We start from the raw sequence: 23,261 nt of genomic DNA on the forward strand, positions 1-23,261 counted from the left end.
AGGCGTCCGAGTTTCTCTGGGCCACATTCAGGGATCGCGCTGTGTCCACAGCCTGTTTCAGGTCCAATCCTGTTTTTTCCAGTAGTCTCTGCTGGATGTAAGTGGAGCTGAGGCCTGTGATAAAGGCATTACGAACAAGCTCATCAGTGTACACTGCGGCTTTTACATCTTGGCACTTGCAGTCTTTGCCAAGCGTTTTCAGGGTGACTAGGAACTCATCCAGCGATTCCCCAGGTCGCTGTGCGCGAGTAGCGAGCAGATGCCTAGCGTACACCTCATTCGTAGGCTGCTGGTAATGCGCCTTTAGGATGTCGCAGGCGGCCGGGTACGTGTCGGCATCTTGGATGAGGGGGTAAACTCGGTGGCTTACCCAATTCCGCAGGATTCCGAGTTTCATACTTTTGGCGTCCGTAGCGCCTGTGACGGCTACGGAATTGTCCAGGGAGAATTCCATACACTTAAACCAGTGTCCGAAGCGTGCCGATGCGTCCGAAGCATGCTGGTCCAAATCCAAACGTTCGGGTTTCAAGAGTTGATCCATTGCGTTGAAAATTTAGTTAATAAAATTGAAGTGCCTCAATGAATCCGAGACTCGATGTTAACGGAGCAAAGCAAGGCTTTTATTAACTAAGAAAGTAATACACAGTGGAGAAGTGTCTCCCATCCAAAGATCTGCTGCACTGTCTGTGAGACAGTGCAGCCTGCTTAAGTAGTGGCCAGGTATGGGCGGAGCCCTACACACAATACAGTACCGGAGGGGAAATGAAACTGAAACTAAACTAAACAGAGAATACAGTGCCTGAGAACACAGAGAATACAGTGCCTGATGAACGGCATATTTCATCACACCCTACAGGAGCACTTAAACCCAACACCGCTGCTGATAGCGGAACGATTCAAATTCTTCAAGAGAAATCAACACAAGAATGAAAGTAACGCTGATTACCTCACTGAATTAAGAAAGCTATCAAAACACTGCCAATTCGGGGCAGGACTAGCAGATTATCTTCGAGACAAATTCGTCTGCGGTCTCTTAAGTGAAGGAACACAGAAAAGGCTGCTTTCTGAAAAAGATTTAACACTGGACAAGGCTTTCAGTATGGCTGTATCATACGAAGCAGCCGCAAGAGGAGCTGCAGAAATACAACAAAAAACACAGGACTTCGGCACCCATGAAATGACACAGGGTTTCGAGAGATGTTATCGCTGCGGCAGATCCACCCATGACCAGAGGGACTGCTGGTTCAAGGACAAAGCATGCAGGCAATGCGGAAAGATTGGACACATTGCATGGGTATGCCGATCTGGACAAAATAAATCCACAGACAGGAAAAAAAAATCAATAAAGAAAAGTACAGAAAGGTACAAATGATGACGGACAGTAGCTCCGAAGACCAGAAGAGCGATAGCGACTCCGAAAACAAGAGACTAAGCTGTCTCAAATTACATAATGTAGTTGCCAAAGATGATTACCAGACCATTTGGGTTACCCTCATGATAGCAGGGTCCCCAGTTAAAATGGAGCTAGATACAGGATCAGCTCTGACCGTAATAAATCGACGGGATTACGAGAGGCTATTTCCACATATCCATTATCTTAAAAACATATACGGGGCAGAAAGTATACCCCAAAGGAAAAATAAGGGTGCCTGTTGTATACAACGGCAAGGAAATACAAAATTTGTATTTATACATTCTACAAGATGGTGGCCCACCGCTGTTAGGACGTGAATGGATCAGGAAAATACGTTTAGACTGGCACTCCATTCAGGCACTGACGGTGACCAGTAAGAAAAAAAACGATGATGACGTCATACCTGAACGATTAAAAGACATCTTGGCCAACGCCAAAGAAGTGTTTCAAGAGAAACTAGGAACCTTGAAAGGCATCACCGCCTCAATAAAAGTGGAAGATGCAGCAATTCCCAAGTTTTTTAAAGTAAGACGCAATTCGTCCAGCAGTCGAGGCAGAGCTGGAGAATTTGGAAAATGCAGGCGTATTATCCAAAATAGATTGGAGCGAGTGGGCAACACCCATCGTTCCAGTCATGAAGAAAGCATTGAATAATAATAAATCTGAAGAACAGAGAAAAATTCGCATCTGTGGAGACTTCAAGGTGACGGTAAACCCGGTCCTTCACACGGTACAGTATCCTCTTCCGAGGATAGAAGATATTTTCGCCTCACTATCCGGAGGGAAACGTTTCACCAAAATTGACTTGGCACAGGCATATCTACAGATGGAGGTTGAAGAGGCCTCTAAAAAATCTCACGATAAATACACACAAAGGTCTGTACCAGTACAATCGACTGGTTTTCGGAGTAGCATCCGCTCCAGCTAGCTGGCAAAGAGCTATGGAGCAAGTCCTCCAAGGGATTCCGGGTACTCAATGCTACCTAGACGACATCCTTGTAACAGGAGAAAACGACAACGAGCACCTTGCCAATTTGGAGCAGGTGCTCACTAGGCTGAGAGAACGGGGCCTACGAGCAAATCGCCCCAAGTGCGAATTTTTCCGAAATCAAATATCATATTGTGGCCACATAATAAATAAGGAAGGGTTGCATAAGTCACCTGAAAAAATTGAAGCGGTCATAAAAGCCCCAGCACCTGAAAATGTTTCACAATTAAGGTCGTTCCTGGGATTAATAAGTTACTATCATAAATTTTTACCGAACTTATCAACTCTTCTACACCCTCTTAATGAACTGCTACAAACAGGAGTAATTTGGAAATGGAGCGAAGACTGTAAACGTGCCTTCCATAAATGCAAAGACTTAATCACATCCAAAGTAGTTTTGGCTCATTACAACCCATCACTGCCAATCAGACTGGCGTGCGATGCATCCCCTTACGGCATAGGAGCAGTATTATCGCATAAATTCCCTGATGGCTCGGAACGGCCGATAGCTTTTGCGTCACGCTCACTGAACTCAGCTGAGCGTAACTATGCCCAAATCGACAGGGAAGCACTCAGCCTGGTATGGGGAGTGAAGAAATTCAACCATTACCTACACGGACAAAAATTTACCTTGTTGACTGACCATCAACCCCTCATCTCCATATTCAACCCTAAAAAGGGTGTTCCCATTATGACAGCGCAAAGGCTACAGAGGTGGTCCCTTTTTCTAGGGGCACACCAATACAACATAGAATACAAAGGATCAAAACAGCATGGGAATGCTGACGGTTTATCGCGCCTACCGTTGCCAACGGTAGAAGAGGCACCTACAGTAGACCCAGTGGAGATGTTCCACTCAACCATAGTGGAATGTCTACCAGTAACAAATTCTGCCATTGAAAAGGAAACGAGAAATGACCCGACTCTCTCACGAGTCTACGACTTGAAGGGATGGCCAGCACATGGCGAACCACTGTTGCCAACATTCTCACAAAGAAGAGAACAGCTGTCAGTATGCCGAGGAACCTTGATGTGTGGATCCAGAGTGGTGATTCCACCCAAACTCCAGGATAAAGTGCTAAACGAGCTTCACGAGGAGCATCTGGGTGGAGTGAAAATGAAGAACCTAGCCAGAGCGTTTGTATGGTGGCCAGGTATCGATGGAGACATAGAAGAAATGACCAAGAGCTGCCTAGGATGCCAGAAGGTCCAATACGCTCCACCCCAAGCCCCTCTACACCCATGGGAGTGGCCCTCATCTCCCTGTCAAAGGGTACACATCGACTTTGCTGGTCCATTTACGGACTCAATGTTCTTAATCGCGGTTGATGCACACTCCAAGTGGCCGGAGGTAATAAAGATGTCCTCCACCACCACGGAAAAAACCATCACAGTATTGAGGACCATATTTGCCAGGAATGGGCTGCCAGAACAGATCTGTTCTGATAATGGACCGCAATTTGTGTCCGAAGAATTCAGGAAGTTCTTAAAAAACAATGGGGTTAAGCACTACACGTCTGCCCCATACCATCCCGCCACCAATGGATTGGCTGAAAGGTTTGTCCAGACCTTCAAGAAGGCCATAAAGGCCATGGGTAATGAAGACATAAAACTTCAGCACAAGGTGGATAACTTCTTGTTCGCATACAGGAATGCAACACATATGGTTACCAACCAAACTCCCGCCATGATGTTCTTCAATAGAAGCCTAAGATGCCGGCTGGATTTGATCAAGCCCAACATCAGAAGGGACGTGGAGAACCGGCAATTTCAAGGCATGAATGAAAGGCCAACTAGAACCTTCCAGATAGGTCAACAAGTTTTGGCCTGGGACTACCGTACCGAGAAATGGCAGCCTGGAACTATCTGCACACGACTAGGACCACTGATGTATACCGTGGACATCGGAGAAAGCATAATAAGGCGCCATGCTGACCAAATCATAGAGTCATCCGAAAAGGGACAACCTACACCACAACTCTATACGCCTAACAATGAAGTAGAGATACCCATATCTACCTCCGATCCGGTGATACTGGAACCCGATGAACCCGACACTGGCATTCAAGCCGAATCAGCCTTGCCAAAAGAACCTACTACACCACCGGAAACTACTACACCACCGAGGCGTTATCTGGACCGAGTCAGGAAGCCTCCAGAGAGACTGACTTATAATTAATTAACTGCAGCAATGTGTATATTATTTTTCTTATAACATGTAATTAATAATTACTTAAAATATTATGTACTGGTTAGCTAAAAGGAGAGGAATTGTAGTGTATGTGCCTTTAAGAGCCCCATGTGTGCTGTAATGCCGGTAATGGCCACTCGGGCTATATAAGCCTGTATATTGTGTTATATCCGTTAGTACCCCTCCAGACTTTGCTTAGTAAACACCTATGAACCAACTCCTGTCTTCAGTGTCTCTATCAACACACAGACACAACAACATCTGCCATTTGACTTTCTTGATGGGGCATTGCTCGATTATTGGCCATCTTTAGGTGCCCAAGAGGCTGGTGTTGGGCCCCCACCTTGGCCCGATGCAGTCTGTGCACTGACAGCAGGTTATCAGTGGCTGTAGCTCACTGTATTTGACACTTCAGAGCAGTGGCCTTAAAGGCACACTCCAAATCAGCAGCTAAACATTGAACCGTGCTCCAATGATCAATGCCACAGTTGGGTTGCTATTAAACATTAAGCCATATAGAGATGGTTTAGCTCAAGGATAACGAGTCCGGAGGTGAAGGGTTCGAGCCCCATGCTGAGGCAGGAGACCAGTGACATCCAGTGGGGGGCGTGGTGGCCAGCGGGGGAGGGGGGAATTTGCGTCCACTGGGGGCGGTGGCCCCTTCCCTGCTGTAAAGGGTAGTTGGGGGTTTTTAACCTCGGTGCAGCCCCTCCACGAGAAGGTCGACCACTGAGAGAAACCATGAGGAGGGTAAACAGGAAGCCCAGTCAGTGGCTGGAGAAGTTGGTGCAAGAGACTTGGGTTTGGGACAGCACAGAGCTGGAGTCGCTGCACCCTGATCATGAGCGAGAACTATGGCTGATTTATTTTACCCTCCCTAGTCCAGGGGCTAGGTTTCCCTCCCCTCTCCACCTTCCCCTCCCCTCCCCCCTCAATATCTTTTCAAAACTTCCTATTTAAAATGTTTGCAAACCATGAATGGAATGTTCCTGAAGTGAGACGGAGCCTTTAATCCGCACTCTTGCTGTCGGGATTCAGTTTCTGAAGCTGTGATTTCCCGACAACGGTCTCTCACAGCCAGCCTCCCTTTGAAGTCTTTTCCTCAATCAAATCTCTTGTTTCCTTTTCAAACAGTCCGTCAAATACAGGTCACGTCTGCTGCAGGGTCTGTCCATCGCTTGATGTCCCAGCCTCGCCACCAGTGCTCCTGAGCAGCATTGGAGATCATTCCAGCTCGGATTGACCCCCTCACACCCACACCCATTAAACAGTCAGCAATGTGGACCTCTGACCTGTAAATGTGTTGGGGAGAGAGGAGTGGAGCTGTAGTTAGGGTCTAAAGTTATTAATGTCAATGTTACGGATCGAGCAGTGCGAACTGCAATGATCAGTAACCTGTCATTCTAGACTGGTACACTAGGTGGAGCTGTAGAGCTGTATGTATATAAGAGTAGGCTACCCACAAGGCAGTAATCAAGATGGATACTGTACCAAGTCCACATGTACTGAATAAAGTGACTAGCTAGAAGCTAGCTGTTCATAATGAAAACGACTAGTTATTAATGAACATAACACAAACTGCAGGTCAAACAGGAGGAATCGTTCCTCGAGCTTGTGTTGAGCTTCACTGGAACGTGTAGAAAGTGGAGTTGAGAGAGAGGAGAGTGGGACAGAGAATTGAAGTGACAGGGAGCTGGGATTCGCGCCAGTCTCGAGGACGGAGATGCTCGCTGACGTGCGCGTCTAATCTGTGTTTAGTCTCCCCCATCTACACCATGCTGGGGAGTGCACATCATCCACCGTCTCACCATGAAGGGGTGTTTGGGGTCAGGACAGTGGTGTGGGTAGAGGTAAAAGGGCAGATGTTACATCTCCTGTACTTGTTTGGGAATGTGGTTATTTCTGCAAACTCCACCATGATCCTTTCTTCATTTAAGTCGCTCCTTAAAACCTGCCTCTTTGAGCAAGCTTTTGGTCACCTATCCTAATATAAGAACATAAGAAATAGGAGCAGGAGTCAGCCATTTGGCCCTTTGAGCCTGCTCCACCCTTCAATAAGATCATGGCTGATCTTCTACCTCATCTCCACTTTCCTGCACGATCCCCATATCCCTTGATTCACTTAATATTCAAAAATCTAACGATCTCTGTCTTGAATATACTCAACGACTGAGCCCCCACAGCCCTCTGGGGCAGAGAATTCCAAAAATTCACCACCCTCTGAGTGAAGAAATTTCTCCTCATCTCAGTCCTAAATGGCCAACCTCTTATTCTGAGACTGTGACCCCTGGTTCTAGACTCCCCAGCCAGGGGAAACATCCTCCCTGCATCTACCCTGTCAAGCCCTGTAAGTATGTTTCAATGAGATCACCTCGCATTCTTCTAAACTCTAGAGAATATAGGCCTAGTCTACTCAATCTCTCCTCATTGGACAATCCCCCCCATCCCAGGAACCAGTCTGGTGAACCTTTGTTGCACTCCCTCTATGGCAAGTATACCCTTCCTTAGGTAAGGAGACCAAAACTGTACACAATACTCCAGGTGTGGTCTCACCAGGGCCCTATATAATCGCAGTAAGACGTCTTTACTCTTATACTCAAATCCTCTTGTAATAAAGGCCAACATACCATTTGCTTTCCTAATCACTTGCTGTACCTGCATGTTAACTTTCAGTGATTCGTGTACAAGGACACCCAGGTCCCTCTGAACACCAACATTTCCCAATCTCTCACCATTTAAAAAATACTCTGCTTTTCTATTTTTCCTACCAAAGTGGATAACTTCACATTTCTCCACATTATATTCCATTTGCCATGTTCTTGCCCACTCACTTAGCCTGTCTATATCCCTTTGAAGCCTCCTTGCATCCTCCTCACAACTTACATTCCCACCCAGCTTTGTCTCCTTATGTGGCTCGGCATCAAATTTTGTTTGATAATGCTCCTGTGAAGCATCATGGGAGGTTTTACTGCGGTAAAGACACTATATAACTGCAAGTTGTTGTTGATCCCATCGCCACCCCCTCCCCTTTCTAAAACCGTTCTCTCCATCACCCGCACCATGTGATGATCCTCACTGAGGTCAGAGGCCTCTCTCAGCCTGTAACACATGCCACGGACTGCAAGCAATGCCAAGGGGTGTTCACTAGTTGCTTCAAATTAAGCCTCAGGCACGACAAGCAGCAGAAATTCAAAATGAGTGAAACTGAAATTCAGAAGAGCGATCATCCTTCACAGTGTCAGCTGTGGCTCAGTGGGCAGCACCCTTGCCTCTGAGTCAGAAGGTTGATGGTTCGAGTCCCACTCCAGGGATTTCAGCACATAAAGCTAGGCTGACACTCCAGTGCAGTGCTGAGGGAGTGCTGCACTGTCGGAGGTGTCGTCTTTCGGATGAGACGTTAAACTGAGGCCCCGTCTGCGCTCTCAGGTGGACGTCAAAGATCCCAAGGCACTATTTGGAAGAGATGGGGAGTTCTCCCCGGTGTCCTGGCCTTCGCTACAAGGACAGGTTGGAGAAGCTGGATTTGTTTTCATTAGAGCAAAGGAGGTTGAGGGGTGATTTGATCGAGGTGTACAAGATTATGACGGGTTTGGATAGGCTAGACGGGGAAAGGCTGTTCCCACTAGTTGATGGTACAAGGACTAGGGGACACAGATTTAAGGTTTTGGGCAAGAGATACAGGGGGGATGTGAGGAAAAACCTTTTTACGCAGCAAGTGGTGATGACCTGGAACTCGCTGCCGACGGAAGTGGTGGAGGCGGAGACACTCAGTGTTTCCAAGGGGAGACTGGATAGGCACTTGAGGGAAATAAACTTGCAGGGCTACGGGGGTAGAGCGAGGGGACTGGATTGCTCTACAGAGAGCTGGCACAGACTCGATGGGCCGAATGGCCTCCTTCTGTGCTGTTATGACTCCATGGCAATATTTATCCCTCAATCAACATAACAAAAAAATGATCTGGTCATTATTGCTGTTTGTGGGAGCTTGCTGTGTGCATATTGGCTGCCGTGTTTCCCACATTACAACAGTGACTACACTCCAAAAGTACTTCATTGGCTGTAAAGAGCTTTGAGACGTCCGATGGTTGTGAAAGGCGCTATAGAAATGCAAGTTTTTCTTTCTAGTGTGGAAAATGTTTGGATTAAGCTGCAGTCGTACAAATCCATTGGGCTTCACAAGGCAGCGAGATACCGAGACGGGGTGACTCTGGCACGAGGGGGGTGGGGAGGGATGTCGATGGGCCGTGGTCATCTCGTGCTTCATGATATCCTCGTGTCCTAACCCTCAGCCCTTTTCAGTCCCGAAAATTTGCTTAACATAGTGTTTCATCTTCGCATTAGTGCAATATACAAACTGCAGAGACACAAATCAGGACATTCCCATCCCAGTGGATGGGGAATTGTTCAACAGGCGGAGCCTGGTGACCCGGAGAGGGAGCTGTGTTTAAATGTCCAGATGGATCTGAGGCAACTCACCGATGCAGTCCTGCGCAGGACTCAGCAGATATCCCGCACCGCACTCGGTGATACACTGGAAGGAGCCTGCGTTATTCTCACATCGTTTGGCACCACAGATGGTTGGATATTCCACGCACTCGTCGAGATCTGTTTAACGAGAAAAGGGACAGACACCCACTGAGACACAGAATAAAGGCTGGGCGGAGTCAGTCGCAGCCTTTCACTGCGGCGACTTCTCAATCCAGCCGAGGTGGAATGGAGGAAGGTCCCTCTATCGGGCCTGACTATGTCGGGTTTGGATAGGCTCGATGGGGAAAGGCTGTTCAGACAAAATCCAGCTTCTACTGAGCGCGGGGTCCCCGTGAGCGAGGGGTCCCCGTGGGCGAGCGGTCCCCGTGGGCGAGGGGTCCCCGTCCCCGTGAACGAGGGGTCCCCGTGGGCGAGGGGTCCCCGTGGGCGAGGGGTCCCCGTGGGCGAGGGGTCCCCGTGGGCGAGGGGTCCCCGTGGGCGAGGGGTCCCCGTGGGCGAGGGGTCCCAGTGAGCGCGGGGTCCCCGTGGGCGAGGGGTCCCAGTGGGCGAGGGGTCCCCGTGGGCGAGGGGTCCCCGTGGGCCAGGGGTCCCCGTGGGCCAGGGGTCCCCGGGAGCGAGGGGTCCCCGGGAGCGAGGGGTCCCCGTGAGCGAGGGGTCCCCGTGAGCGAGGGGTCCCCGTGAGCGAGGGGTCCCCGTGAGCGAGGGGACCCCGTGAGCGAGGGGTCCCCGTGAGCGAGGGGTCCCCGTGAGCGAGGGGTCCCCGTGAGCGAGGGGTCCCAGTGAGCGAGGGGTCCCCCTGAGCGAGGGGTCCCAGTGAGCACGGGGTCCCAGTGAGCACGGGGTCCCAGTGAGCACGGGGTCCCAGTGAGCGCGGGTAACAATCACCGTTACAGGGCAGCGAGTAACAGCCGCTGGTAGAACTCGGGGTGAAGATTTCCCTCTTACCGAAACATTGGGATCGATCTTCATCGACTCGGAATCCAGGCTCACACAAGCACTCGAATGACCCAACTGTGTTGGTGCAGCGCCCTCGGTCACAGGTACCTGCCTTGGTGCACTCATCGACATCTGAGAGCGGTGAGAGGGACAGAGAGAGAGATGGGGAGAGAGGAGAGGGGGGGGAAATGGAGTGAGAGAGACGGAGTGAGAAGGAGATGGAGAGAGGGGGAGAGAGACAGGAGATTAGAGAGAGCAGAGAGAGAGAGAGAGAGAGAGAGAGAGACGGAGTGAGAGAGGGGATAGAGAGGGAGGGAGAGAGATAGAAAGTAAGAGAAATAGAGAGGAGAGATAGAGGGCATGAGGGAGAGATAGACAGATTGTTGGAGGGACAGAGAGAGAGAGACAAAGAGAGTGAGAGAGAGAAAGAAAGAACGAGATGGGAAGAGAGAGGAAGGGAGACAAAGAGAATGAGAGAGACAGAGAGAAGGAGAGGGTTAAACGATGATTTCATACGATGAATTTGCTCCACAACCATTCCTTTTTTTAAATTGAGAAATCTAGATGAAGGGCCAAAGGGTCAGAGTGCAGGAACCCGCCAAAGATCAGGTAACCCAGGAAGAGTTTTGAAGTCCTGGGAAAGAATGAGTTAGTGCAGGAGGAGAGAGGGATGGAGGAGAGCACTGGAAGGAGAGAGGGAGGGAGGAGAGCATTGGATGGAGAGAGGGAGGGAGGAGAGCGTTGGATGGAGAGAGGGAGGGAGGAGAGCGTTGGATGGAGAGAGGGAGTGAGGGGAGCGTTGGATGGAGAGAGGGAGTGAGGGGAGCGTTGGATGGAGAGAGGGAGGGAGGGGAGCGTTGGATGGAGAGAGGGAGTGAGGAGAGTGTTGGATGGAGAGAGGGAGTAAGGGGAGCGTTGGATGGAGAGAGGGAGTGAGGGGAGCGAGGAGAGCGTTGGATGGAGAGAGGGAGTGAGGGGAGCGTTGGATGGAGAGAGGGAGTGAGGAGAGCGTTGGATGGAGAGAGGGAGTGAGGGGAGCGTTGGATGGAGAGAGGGAGGGAGGGGAGCGTTGGATGGAGAGAGGGAGGGAGGAGCGCGTTGGATGGAGAGAGGGAGGGCGGAGAGCGTTGGATGGAGAGAGGGAGGGAGGAGAGCGTTGGATGGAGAGAGGGAGTGAGGGGAGCGTTGGATGGAGAGAGGGAGTGAGGGGAGCGTTGGATGGAGAGAGGGAGTGAGTGGAGCGTTGGATGGAGAGAGGGAGTGAGGGGAGCGTTGGATGGAGAGAGGGAGTGAGGGGAGCGTTGGATGGAGAGAGGGAGTGAGGGGAGCGTTGGATGGAGAGAGGGAGGGAGGGGAGCGTTGGATGGAGAGAGGGGAGCGTTGGATGGAGAGAGGGAGTGAGGGGAGCATTGGATGGAGAGAGGGAGGGAGGAGAGCGTTGGGTGGAGAGAGGGAGTGAGGGGAGCGTTGGATGGAGAGAGGGAGTGAGGGGAGCGTTGGATGGAGAGAGGGAGTGAGGGGAGCGTTGGATGGAGAGAGGGAGTGAGGAGAGCGTTGGATGGAGAGAGGGAGGGAGGAGAGCGTTGGATGGAGAGAGGGAGGGGAGCGTTGGATGGAGAGAGGGAGTGAGGGGAGTGTTGGATGGAGAGAGGGAGTGAGGGGAGCGTTGGATGGAGAGAGAGAGGGGAGCGTTGGATGGAGAGAGGGAGTGAGGGGAGCGTTGGATGGAGAGAGGGAGTGAGGGAAGCGTTGGATGGAGAGAGGGAGTGAGGGGAGCGTTGGATGGAGAGAGGGAGTGAGGAGAGCGTTGGATGGAGAGGGAGTGAGGGGAGCGTTGGATGGAGAGAGGGAGTGAGGGAAGTGTTGGATGGAGAGAGGGAGTGAGGAGAGCGTTGGATGGAGAGAGGGAGTGAGGAGAGCGTTGGATGGAGAGAGGGAGGGGAGCGTTGGATGGAGAGAGGGAGTGAGGGGAGCGTTGGATGGAGAGAGGGAGTGAGGGGAGCGTTGGATGGAGAGAGGGAGTGAGGGGAGCGTTGGATGGAGAGAGGGAGTGAGGGGAGCGTTGGATGGAGAGAGGGAGGAGAGCGTTGGATGGAGAGAGGGAGGGGAGCGTTGGATGGAGAGAGGGAGTGAGGGGAGTGTTGGATGGAGAGAGGGAGTGAGGGGAGCGTTGGATGGAGAGAGAGAGGGGAGCGTTGGATGGAGAGAGGGAGTGAGGGGAGCGTTGGATGGAGAGAGGGAGTGAGGGAAGCGTTGGATGGAGAGAGGGAGTGAGGGGAGCATTGGATGGAGAGAGGGAGTGAGGAGAGCGTTGGATGGAGAGGGAGTGAGGGGAGCGTTGGATGGAGAGAGGGAGTGAGGGAAGCGTTGGATGGAGAGAGGGAGTGAGGAGAGCGTTGGATGGAGAGAGGGAGTGAGGAGAGCGTTGGATGGAGAGAGGGAGGGGAGCGTTGGATGGAGAGAGGGAGTGAGGGGAGCGTTGGATGGAGAGAGGGAGTGAGGGAAGCGTTGGATGGAGAGAGGGAGTGAGGGGAGCGTTGGATGGAGAGAGGGAGTGAGGAGAGCGTTGGATGGAGAGAGGGAGTGAGGGGAGCGTTGGATGGAGAGAGGGAGTGAGGGAAGCGTTGGATGTAGAGAGGGAGTGAGGAGAGCGTTGGATGGAGAGAGGGAGTGAGGGGAGCGTTGGATGGAGAGAGGGAGTGAGGAGAGCGTTGGATGGAGAGGGAGTGAGGGGAGCGTTGGATGGAGAGAGGGAGGGAGGGAAGCGTTGGATGGAGAGAGGGAGTGAGGGGAGCGTTGGATGGAGAGAGGGAGTGAGGGGAGCGTTGGTTGGAGAGAGGGAGTGAGGGGAGCGCTGGATGGAGAGAGGGAGTGAGGAGCGCGTTGGATGGAGAGAGGGAGTGAGGAGAGCGTTGGATGGAGAGAGGGAGGGAGGAGAGCGTTGGATGGAGAGAGGGAGGGAGGAGAGCGTTGGTTGGAGAGAGGGAGGGAGGAGAGCGTTGGATGGAGAGAGGGAGTGAGGGGAGCGTTGGATGGAGTGAGGGAGTGAGGGAAGCGTTGGATGGAGAGAGGGAGGGAGGGGAGCGTTGGATGGAGAGAGGGAGTGAGGGGAGCGTTGGATGGAGAGAGGAAGGGAGGAGAGCGTTGGATGGAAAGAGGGAGTGAGGGAGCGTTGGATGGAGAGAGGGAGTGAGGGGAGCGTTGGATGGAGAGAGGGAGGGAGGGGAGCGTTGGATGGAGAGAGGGAGTGAGGGGAGCGTTGGATGGAGAGAGGGAGTGTGGGGAGCGATGGATGGAGAGAGGGAGGGAGGAGAGCGTTGGGTGGAGAGAGGGAGGGAGGGGAGCGATGGATGGAGAGAGGGAGGGAGGGGAGCGATGGATGGAGAGAGGGAGGGAGGAGAGCGTTGGATGGAGAGAGGGAGTGAGGGGAGCGTTGGATGGAGAGAGGGAGTGAGGGGAGCGTTGGATGGAGAGAGGGAGGGAGGGGAGCGTTGGATGGAGAGAGGGAGGGAGGGGAGCGATGGATGGAGAGAGGGAGGGAGGAGAGCGTTGGATGGAGAGAGGGAGGGGAGCGTTGGATGGAGAGAGGGAGTGAGGGGAGCGTTGGATGGAGAGAGAGAGGGGAGCGTTGGATGGAGAGAGGGAGTGAGGAGAGCGTTGGATGGAGAGAGGGAGTGAGGGGAGCGTTGGATGGAGAGAGGGAGTGAGGAGAGCGTTGGATGGAGAGAGGGAGTGAGGAGAGCGTTGGATGGAGAGAGGGAGGGGAGCGTTGGATGGAGAGAGGGAGGGGAGCGTTGGATGGAGAGAGGGAGTGAGGGAAGCGTTGGATGGAGAGAGGGAGTGAGGGGAGCGTTGGATGGAGAGAGGGAGTGAGGGGAGCGTTGGATGGAGAGAGGGAGTGAGGGGAGCGTTGGATGGAGAGAGGGAGTGAGGAGAGCGTTGGATGGAGAGAGGGAGTGAGGGGAGCGTTGGATGGAGAGAGGGAGTGAGGGAAGCGTTGGATGGAGAGAGGGAGTGAGGGGAGCGTTGGATGGAGAGAGGGAGTGAGGGGAGCGTTGGATGGAGAGAGGGAGTGAGGAGAGCGTTGGATGGAGAGAGGGAGTGAGGGGAGCGTTGGATGGAGAGAGGGAGTGAGGGGAGCGTTGGATGGAGAGAGGGAGTGAGGAGAGCGTTGGATGGAGAGAGGGAGGAGAGATAGAGTAAGGGATAAATATAAACCAAATACATGTTAAGATATCAATGCTGGGAATCTCACCGAGACATGTGGACTGATCAGCAGAGGTGGTGAATCCCTCGGCACAGAGACAGGTGTAGGATCCCGCACTGTTCAAACACTCCCCGTACGGTGCACAAAAATCTCCTTCAAAACACTCGTTGATATCTGAAAAATCATAAATAAAATCTTACCATGAATCCTCTGTAAGCTCGTGCTTTTAAAACTGCCCTTCCCCCGGGCCAGAGATTCACGTTTCACTTTTAAACCATTAGGGAACAGGTTTCTACACAAACGTCCAGTCACCCATTACTGAAGCACATCAACCTGACTCCGAAACCGCGCAAACGTTAACTGTGACAAGAGGAAAGAACTTGCATTCCTATAGCGCCTTTCACATCCTCCGGACATCCCAAAGCGCTTTACAGCCAATGTATTACTTTTGAAGTGTAGTCACTGTTGTAATGTAGGACACACGGCAGCCAATTTGTGCACAGCAAGATCCCACAAACAGCCACTGGGATGAATAAAGAGCTCATTTTGTGTGTGTGGAGGGAGGAATGTTGCCCGGGACACCGGAGAACACCCTACTCTTTGAATATTGCCGTGGGATCTTTTACACCTGAGCAGGGCCTCGGTTTAAATTTATCATCAGAAAGATGACAACTCCAACAGTGCAGCACTCCCTCAGTACTGCCCCTCCGACAGTGCAGCACTCCCTCAGTACTGCCCCTCCGACAGTGCAGCACTCCCTCAGTACTGCCCCTCCGACAGTGCAGCACTCCCTCAGTACTGCCCCTCCGACAGTGCAGCACTCCCTCAGTACTGCCCCTCCGACAGTGCGGCGCTCCCTCAGTACTGCCCCTCCGACAGTGCAGCACTCCCTCAGTACTGCCCCTCCGACAGTGCGCTTCCTCAGGACTGCCCCTCCGACAGTGCAGCACTCCCTCAGTACTGCCTCACCGACAGTGCAGCACTCCCTCAGTACTGCCCCTCCGACAGTGCAGCACTCCCTCAGTACTGCCCCTCCGACAGTGCAGCACTCCCTCAGTACTGCCCCTCCGACAGTGCAGCGCTTCCTCAGTACTGCCCCTCCGACAGTGCAGCACTCCCTCAGTACTGCCCCTCCGACAGTGCAGCACTCCCTCAGTACTGCCCCTCCAACAGTGCAGCACTCCCTCAGTACTGCCCCTCCGACAGTGCGGTGCTCCCTCAGTCCTGCCCCTCCGACAGTGCAGCACTCCCTCAGTACTGCCCCTCCGACAGTGCGGTGCTCCCTCAGTACTGCCCCTCCGACAGTGCGGCACTCCCTCAGTACTGCCCCTCTGACAGTGCGGCACTCCCTCAGTACTGCCCCTCCGACAGTGCAGCACTCCCTCAGTACTGCCCTTCCGACAGTGCAGCATTCTCTCAGTACTGCCCCTCCCACAGTGCAGCACTCCCTCAGGACTGCCCCATGACAGTACAGTGCTTCCTCGGTATTGACCCTCCGACAGTGCAGCACTCCCTCAGTACTGCCCCTCCAACAGTGCAGCACTCCCTCAGTACTGCCCCATAACAGTAGTGCTTCCTCAGTATTGACCCTCCGACAATGCAGCACTCCCTCAGTACTGTGCTGAAGGGCTATCCTGGGTTGGTGGAGTAGGGACACTGTTTTGAGCATAGGCTGAGGCACATTGATGGAACCGTGTACGAAGTTTTCCTGAACCTTCGACAATGGGAGCTGTTGGGTCATTCAACCAAGGGGAGCATCACAGCGGAGTCTGATCCTGTTGTCACTCAATGTCCACATACATGCAATTTCCAGTGGGGTGACTCGCTGATATTTGCCCCTCCCAATTCGGAGATGGGGGTTAGTTGCAGCAACCACAACTGCTGCCCGTGTAAGATCGGGGTTCGATGGTGGGTTGCTCATTGCGACTCATCTCTCAGCACCTTTACTACGCGAGCCCATCCTGCAGTGAAAGTGAATGTCGAACCTGCACATCGATTGCCATCAGCGCTCAGCCGGTATCCAGGGTGGCAGTCGCACTGATACGACCCCTCTGTGTTTACACACGCTCCATTGTCACCACATGTTGCACCATTTGCACACTCGTCAATATCTGCAGCAACACAGAAACAAACAGGTCACACTCAGTTACCACCACTTCATAGCCAGTCAAACCAAGCTACTCTGCTCAAGAGGAGAGGAAAGCCTGGCGAGTAGCAGGCTCCCGTGATGGATTATTAACCGTCGATGTCACCGAGAGCATTTCGAATCTGTTTAGACATCATTCCATATTTTATTTTTATTATGGAAATTGTGCGTTTTACTCTGTATCTAACCCGTGCTGTACCTGCCCCGGGAGTGTTTGATGGGACAGTGTAGAGGGAGCTTTTCTCTGTATCTAACCCGTGCTGTACCTGCCCTGGGAGTGTTTGATGGGACAGTGTAGAGGGAGCTTTACTCTGTATCTAACCCCGTGCTGTACCTGCCCTGGGAGTGTTTGATGGGACAGTGTAGAGGGAGCTTTTCTCTGTATCTAACCCCGTGCTGTACCTGCCCTGGGAGTGTTTGATGGGACAGTGTAGAGGGGGCTTTACTCTGTATCTAACCCATGCTGTACCTGCCCTGGGAGTGTTTGATGGGACAGTGTAGAGGGGGCTTTACTCTGTATCTAACCCGAGCTGTACCTGCCCTGGGAGTGTTTGATGGGACAGTGTAGAGGGAGTTTTACTCTGTATCTAACCCAAGCTGTACCTGCCCTGGGAGTGTTTGATGGGACAGTGTAGAGGGAGCTTTGCTCTGTATCTAACCCGTGCTGTACCTGCCCTGGCAGTGTTTGATGGGACAGTGTAGAGGGAGCTTTACTCTGTATCTAACCCGTGCTGTACCTGCCCCTGGGAGTGTTTGATGGGACAATGCAGAGGGAGCTTTACTCTGTATCTAACCCGAGCTGTACCTGCCCTGGGAGTGTTTGATGGGACAGTGTAGAGGGAGCTTTGCCCTGTATCTAACCTGTGCTGCACCTGCCCTGGGGAGTGTTTGATGGGTCAATGTAGAGGGAGCTTTATACTCTGTATCTAACCCGTGCTGTACCTGCCCTGGGAGTGTTTGATGTTGTTTAAAAGCCAATTGCCTCCCATACCCCGGCATTGTAACCGTTTGTTAGTTGGGTGTGCTGCGACTGCAGGCGAGGCTCTGGTTACCTGAACACTTTCGATTCTGGACCTTGTAGCCTGTGGGACAGGGCAGGCAGCGGAACGAGCCTACCGAGTTGATGCACTCGGAGTTTGGACAGGAGTTTGAAACATCCAGACACTCGTCAATATCTGAAAAGGAGCAAAAAGAACAGAGCATGGGCTGGATGTGGAAAATCGCAGTCAGGATTAGCGTCGATATCACTGGCAAGGCTGCATCACCGGGATCTGGCCCGGAGTACAGCCGGTTAATCCTGGGAGTCTGGTGCAGAGATTGCGACACAAGTCTTTGATCTCTGGCTTCAACCTCCACTCCTCTCCATGTTCCCCATAAACTATGGCGAGTGTCTTGTTCCTCCGCAGTGTTCCAATCGACTCATCGCACCGTCTCTATCTCTCATCGTTATCTGCCTCCAACAATCTACAGGCGTTAAAACCCAAGTGTATCAGGTATTCACCGCTTCCTGATTTACAATCTTTTCCTTACTCTGTGGTGGCCTCTGCTGTGAACCTTGACCCTTCACCTGGATTTCTCAATTTAAAATACATCAGGGACTGCTGCAGTATTACCAACTCCCCTCCAGAGCTGGAGGCCAGTGAGTTTCTTAATCCATTCTAAGGAAATAACCCTGCTTCCCCCACTTGCGAAGGGCTAGACGCCGAGCCCAGACTGTTTGGCGGGGTTTCGCCCACGTCGCACTCTCAGTCGCCCACCACAAAGTTCCTTGGCTGCTGTTTTGATGATATTGGATTATTTGGTTGATCAGGTCGAGTAAACTCTCCACGACCTCCCGACAGAGTCTGATTTACAAGGAGGTCAAGTAACTGTTCTTTATCGGAATGCACCCATGCATTCGTAACAAAATAGACGAGTTGACGGTACAAATAACTACACATGGGTATGATCTGGTGGCCATTACAGAAACATGGCTGCGAGGTGACCATGGACTGGGAACTAGACATTCAGGGGTATTTGACTATTAGGAAGGACAGACAGGAAGGAAAGGGATGGTGGGGTGGCTATGTTAATAAAGGATGGAATCACTGCAATAGTGAGAAATGATATTGGGTCAAAGGATCAGGATAGTGAAACAGTTTGGGTGGAGATAAGGAATAATAAGGGGAAAAAGTCACTAGTGGGCATAGTCTACAGGCCTCCTAACAGTTGCAACTCTATTGGTCGGAGTATAAATCAGGAAATAGTTGGGGCTTGTAATAAGGGAACAGCTATAATCATGGGAGATTTTAACTTTCATATTGACTGGACAAATCAAATTGGGCATGGCAGCCTTGAGGAAGAGTTCATTGAGTGTATTAGGACGGGTTCCTTGAGCAGTATGTTACTGAACCAACCAGGGGGCAAGGCAATCTTAGATCTGGTCCTGTGTAATGAGACAGGATTAATAAAAAATGTCCTAGTAAAGGATCCCCTTGGTATGAGTGACCATAACATGGTTGAATTCCAAATTCAGTTGGAGGGTGAGAGAGTTGGATCTCAAACCAGCGTACTAAGCTTAAATAAAGGAGACTATGAAGGTATGAGAGCAGAGTTGACTAAAGTGGACTGGGAAAATAGATTAAGGTGTAAGACGGTACAGGAGCAGTGGTGTACATTCAAGGAGATATTTCACAACTTTCAAGAAAAATATATTCCACTGAGGAATAAGGGGCGTAAAAGAAAAGACAGCCATCCGTGGCTAAGTAAAGTAATAAAGGATAGTATCCGACTGAAAACAAGGGCATATAAAGTAGCCAAATCTAGTGGGAGGATAGAAGATTGGGAAGCATTTAAAAGCCAGCAAAGAATAACTAAAAGATTAATTAAGAAAGGGAAGATAGATTATGAAAGTAAACTAGCAAAAAATATAAAAAACAGATAGCAAGAGTTTCTACAGTTATATAAAAAGAAAAAGGTGGCTAAAGTGAATGTTGGTCCCTTAGAGGACGAGACCGGGAAATTAGTAGTAGGGAACATGGAGATGGCAAATACGCTGAACAAATATTTTGTATCAGTCTTTACAGTAGAGGACACTAAAAATATCCCAACACTGGACAAACAGGGGGCTATAGGGGGGGAGGAGCTAAACACGATTAAAATCACTAAGGAGATGGTACTCGGTAAGATAATGGGACTTAAGGCAGATAAATCCCCATGACCTGATGGCTTACATCCTAGGGTCTTGAGAGAAGTAGCGGTAGGGTTTGCGAATGCATTGGTGGTAATTTTCCAAAACTCCCTGGATTCAGGAAAGGTCCCAGCAGATTGGAAAACTGCTAATGTAACACCCTTATTTAAAAAGGGAGGTAGACAAAAGGCTGGAAACTATAAGACTAGTTAGCATAACATCTGTGGTTGGTAAAATGTTGGAGTCCATTATTAAGGAAGCAGTAACAGGACATTTGGATAAGCATAATTTAATTGGACAGAGTCAGCATGGTTTTATGAAGGGGGAAGTCATGTTTGACAAATTTGCTCGAATTCTTTGAGGACGTAACAAAGAGGGTGGATAAAGGGGAACCAGTGGATGTGGTGTATTTGGACTTCCAAAAGGGCATTTGACATGGTGCCACACAAAAAGATTACTGTACAAGATAAAAAATCACGGGATTGGGGGTAATATACTGGCATGGGTGGAAGATTGGCTATCTATCAGGAAACAGAGAGTTGGGATAAATGGTTCATTCTCTGGTTGGCAATCAGTAACTAGTGGTGTTCCGCAGGGGTCAGTGCTGGGACCCCAAACTCTTTACAATCTATATTAACGATTTGGAGGAGGGAACCAAGTGCAACGTATCCAAGTTTGCCGACGATAACAAAGATGGGAGGGAAAGCAGTGAGTGAGGAGGACATAAAAAACCTGCAAAAGGACATAGACAGGCTAAGTGAGTGGGCAGAAATTTGGCAGATGGAATATAATGTTGGAAAGTGTGAGGTTATGCACTTTGGCAGAAAAAATCAAAGAGCAATTTATTATCTAAATGGAAAGAAACTGCAAAGTGCTAACAGTACAAAGGGATCTGGGGGGTCCTGGTGCATGAAACACAGAAGGTTAGTATGCAGGTACACCAGGTGATCAGGAAGGCCAATGGAATCTTGGCTTTTATTGCAAGGGGGATGGAGTATAAAAGCAGGGAAGTCTTGCTTCAGTTATACAGGGGTACTGGTGAGGCCACACCTGGAATACTGCGTGCAGTTTTGGTTTCCATATTTAAGAAAAGATATACTTGCTCTCGAGGCAGTTTCAGAGAAGGTTCACTCGGTTGATTCCGGAGATGAGGGGGTTGACTTATGAGGAAAGGTTGAGTAGGTTGGGCCTCTACTCATTGGAATTCAGAAGAATGAGAGGCGATCTTATCGAAACATATAAGATTGTGAGGGGGCTTGATCGGGTGGATGCGGGGAGGATGTTTCCACTGATGGGTGAGACTAGAACTAGGGGGCATAATCTTAGAATAAGGGGCTGCCCTTTCAAAACTGAGATGAGGAGAAACTTCTTCACTCAGAGGGTAGTAAATCTATGGAATTTGTTACCTCAGAGAGCTGTGGAAGCTGTGACATTAAATAAATTTAAAAAGGAAATAGACAGTTTCCTAGCTGATAAGGGAATTAAGGGCTATGGGGAGCGGGCAGGGAAGTGGACGTGAGTCTAGCTTTGGATCAGCCATGATCCTATTGAATGGTGGAGCAGGCCCGAGGGGCCGTATGGCCTACTCCTGCTCCTACTTCTTATGTTCTTATGTAACTGATTACCAACACAATCCGACCCGTGTGACTTGACCGCAAATCCCCTGGAACAGGCGCAGCGGAAACTGCCGAGCGTGTTCTCACATCGACCGTTGGGGGCACGGGGGGTGGCCTCTGCCGACACTCATCGGTATCTGCGGGAGAACACACAAAACATCGTGATTCCCCGGGAAATCCCAAACATGTGGTCATTGAATCCAAGTCAAACAGCAGGCTGCACCCCAACATCTTGTATCAAACCCCCAAACTGCAGCCCAGGCTATTCGACTACCTTGTCCTCATCTGATGCCATCCCACAAGCTTGTTTCCCCAATAGGAAGCCCTCCCTGACATCCCCCTCTGCCCCCCCCAGTAACATACCCCCTCCATCCCTGAGTAACGTCCCCCATCCCCAGCCCGCAACATCCCCCATTCCCCCACTCCGCCGCCCCCCCCCCCCCTCCCCCCTCACCTGGGTAACATCCCCCTCCCCCGCCCCCCCGGGCAACATCCCCCCATCCCCCTCCCCCTCCTCCCCCCTCCCCGGGTAACATCCCCCATCCCCCTCCCCGGGTAACATCCCCCCCCATCCCATCTCCCCGGGTAACATCCCCCCATCCCCGGGTAACATCCCCCCGGGTAACATCCCCGCCCCCCCCCCCCCCCAACACCACGCTGGGGCTGGGAGCTCGGCCTTTTGGGTAGTTTGCCCTCAGTACCATTCTGGGCAGTGCATCCACTCACTGAGCCACTCGGCAGTGGATTAAAATCGAATAAATGCGACTCCCACATCGCGCGGAGTATCATTCCAAGAAAATACTGAGCAGAACATCTGCCTCTATGACAACACCATTGCAGCAACTGCCCTCACTCGCTGGGCTGTAGCTTTGCCATCTCCGTTCTATTTTCCCTTCCGCCCCTGGCCACGGTTCACTCACCAACACAACGTGATCGCTGAGGGTTCAGCTGGAAACCGGTGTTGCACGCACACGTGTAACCGTGCTGCCGTGTCACACAGCGCCCCCGGTCCCTGTGGCACTCGGTGGCAGATATGGACGGTCGGAGCTGGGGATTGAGAACAGGACACAGTAACAGTTAGTACAATTGGGTAGAGAAGGCCCAGGCACAAACACAGGCCGAGCTTGACCCAACAAGTGAGACAGAGAGCGAGAAAAGGAGAGAGAAACAGAGATCGACAGAGGGAGGGAGGATGGTTAAAAAGACGTAGAGATAAATAAATGTAAAAGGGAAAGAGAAAAACAGAGAGAGAGAGAAACAAAGAGATGTACACAAAAGGAGAGAGATGAGAGAAAGGGTGGGAAGCAGAGAGAGAGAGAGACAGAGACATATGATAGAGAAAGAGAGAGAGGGAGAGAGGAGGATAGATATTGGGATAGAATGAGATGGAGAACGAGTGGAAGAGAGATAGAGAGCAAGAAAGCAGCAAAGCAGAGAGACAGACAGAGAACATTCAGTCCTTTCAAGCTAGATTTTCTGATATATAAAAAGAAAAAGGGTGGCTAAAATGAACGTTGGTCCCTTAGAGGATGGGACCGGGAAACTAGTGGTGGGGAACATGGAGATGGCAAAGACGCTGAACAAATATTTTGTGTCAGTCTTTACAGTAGAGCACACTAAAAATATCCCAACACTGGACAATCAGGGGGCAATGGGGGGGAGGAGCTAAACATGATTAAAATCACTAAGGAGATGGTACTCAGTAAAATAATGGGACTTAAGGCGGATAAATCCCCCGGACCTGATGGCCTACATCCTAGGGTCTTGAGGAAGTGGCGGTAGGGACTGTGGATGCATTGGTGATCATTTTCCAGAACTCCCTGCACTCAGGAAAGGTCCCGGCAGATTGGAAAACTGCTAATGTAACACCCTTATTTAAGAAGGGAAGTAGACAAAAAGCTGGAAACTATAGACCAGTTAGCCTAACATCTGTGGTTGGCAAAATGTTGGAGTCCATTATTAAGGAAACAGTAACAGAGCATTTGGATAAACATAATTTAATAGGAGTCAGCATGGTTTTCTGAAGGGGAAGTCATGTTTGACAAATTTGCTCGAATTCTTTGAGGATGTAACATACAGGGTGGATAAAGGGGAACCAGTGGATGT

General features: G+C 51.0%; 1 protein-coding gene across 1 annotated transcript in view; it reads right to left on the minus strand.

The window, feature by feature from the left end:
* Positions 1-23,261, minus strand: part of LOC147096632 (latent-transforming growth factor beta-binding protein 4-like) — a 103,105-nt gene that overhangs the window by 19,665 nt on the left and 60,179 nt on the right. The window contains 9 exon segments of the mRNA XM_085973178.1: positions 9,070-9,198; positions 10,027-10,149; positions 14,273-14,398; positions 16,210-16,335; positions 17,423-17,545; positions 21,165-21,264; positions 21,267-21,292; positions 22,076-22,160; positions 22,162-22,202. Coding sequence (XP_085829304.1) covers positions 9,070-9,198; positions 10,027-10,149; positions 14,273-14,398; positions 16,210-16,335; positions 17,423-17,545; positions 21,165-21,264; positions 21,267-21,292; positions 22,076-22,160; positions 22,162-22,202 — 879 coding nt within the window.

This window comes from Somniosus microcephalus, chromosome 34 (assembly GCF_052327205.1).
Source record: "Somniosus microcephalus isolate GS21.2 chromosome 34, FLI_Smic_1.0, whole genome shotgun sequence".
NCBI classification, from domain to species: Eukaryota; Metazoa; Chordata; class Chondrichthyes; order Squaliformes; family Somniosidae; genus Somniosus; species Somniosus microcephalus.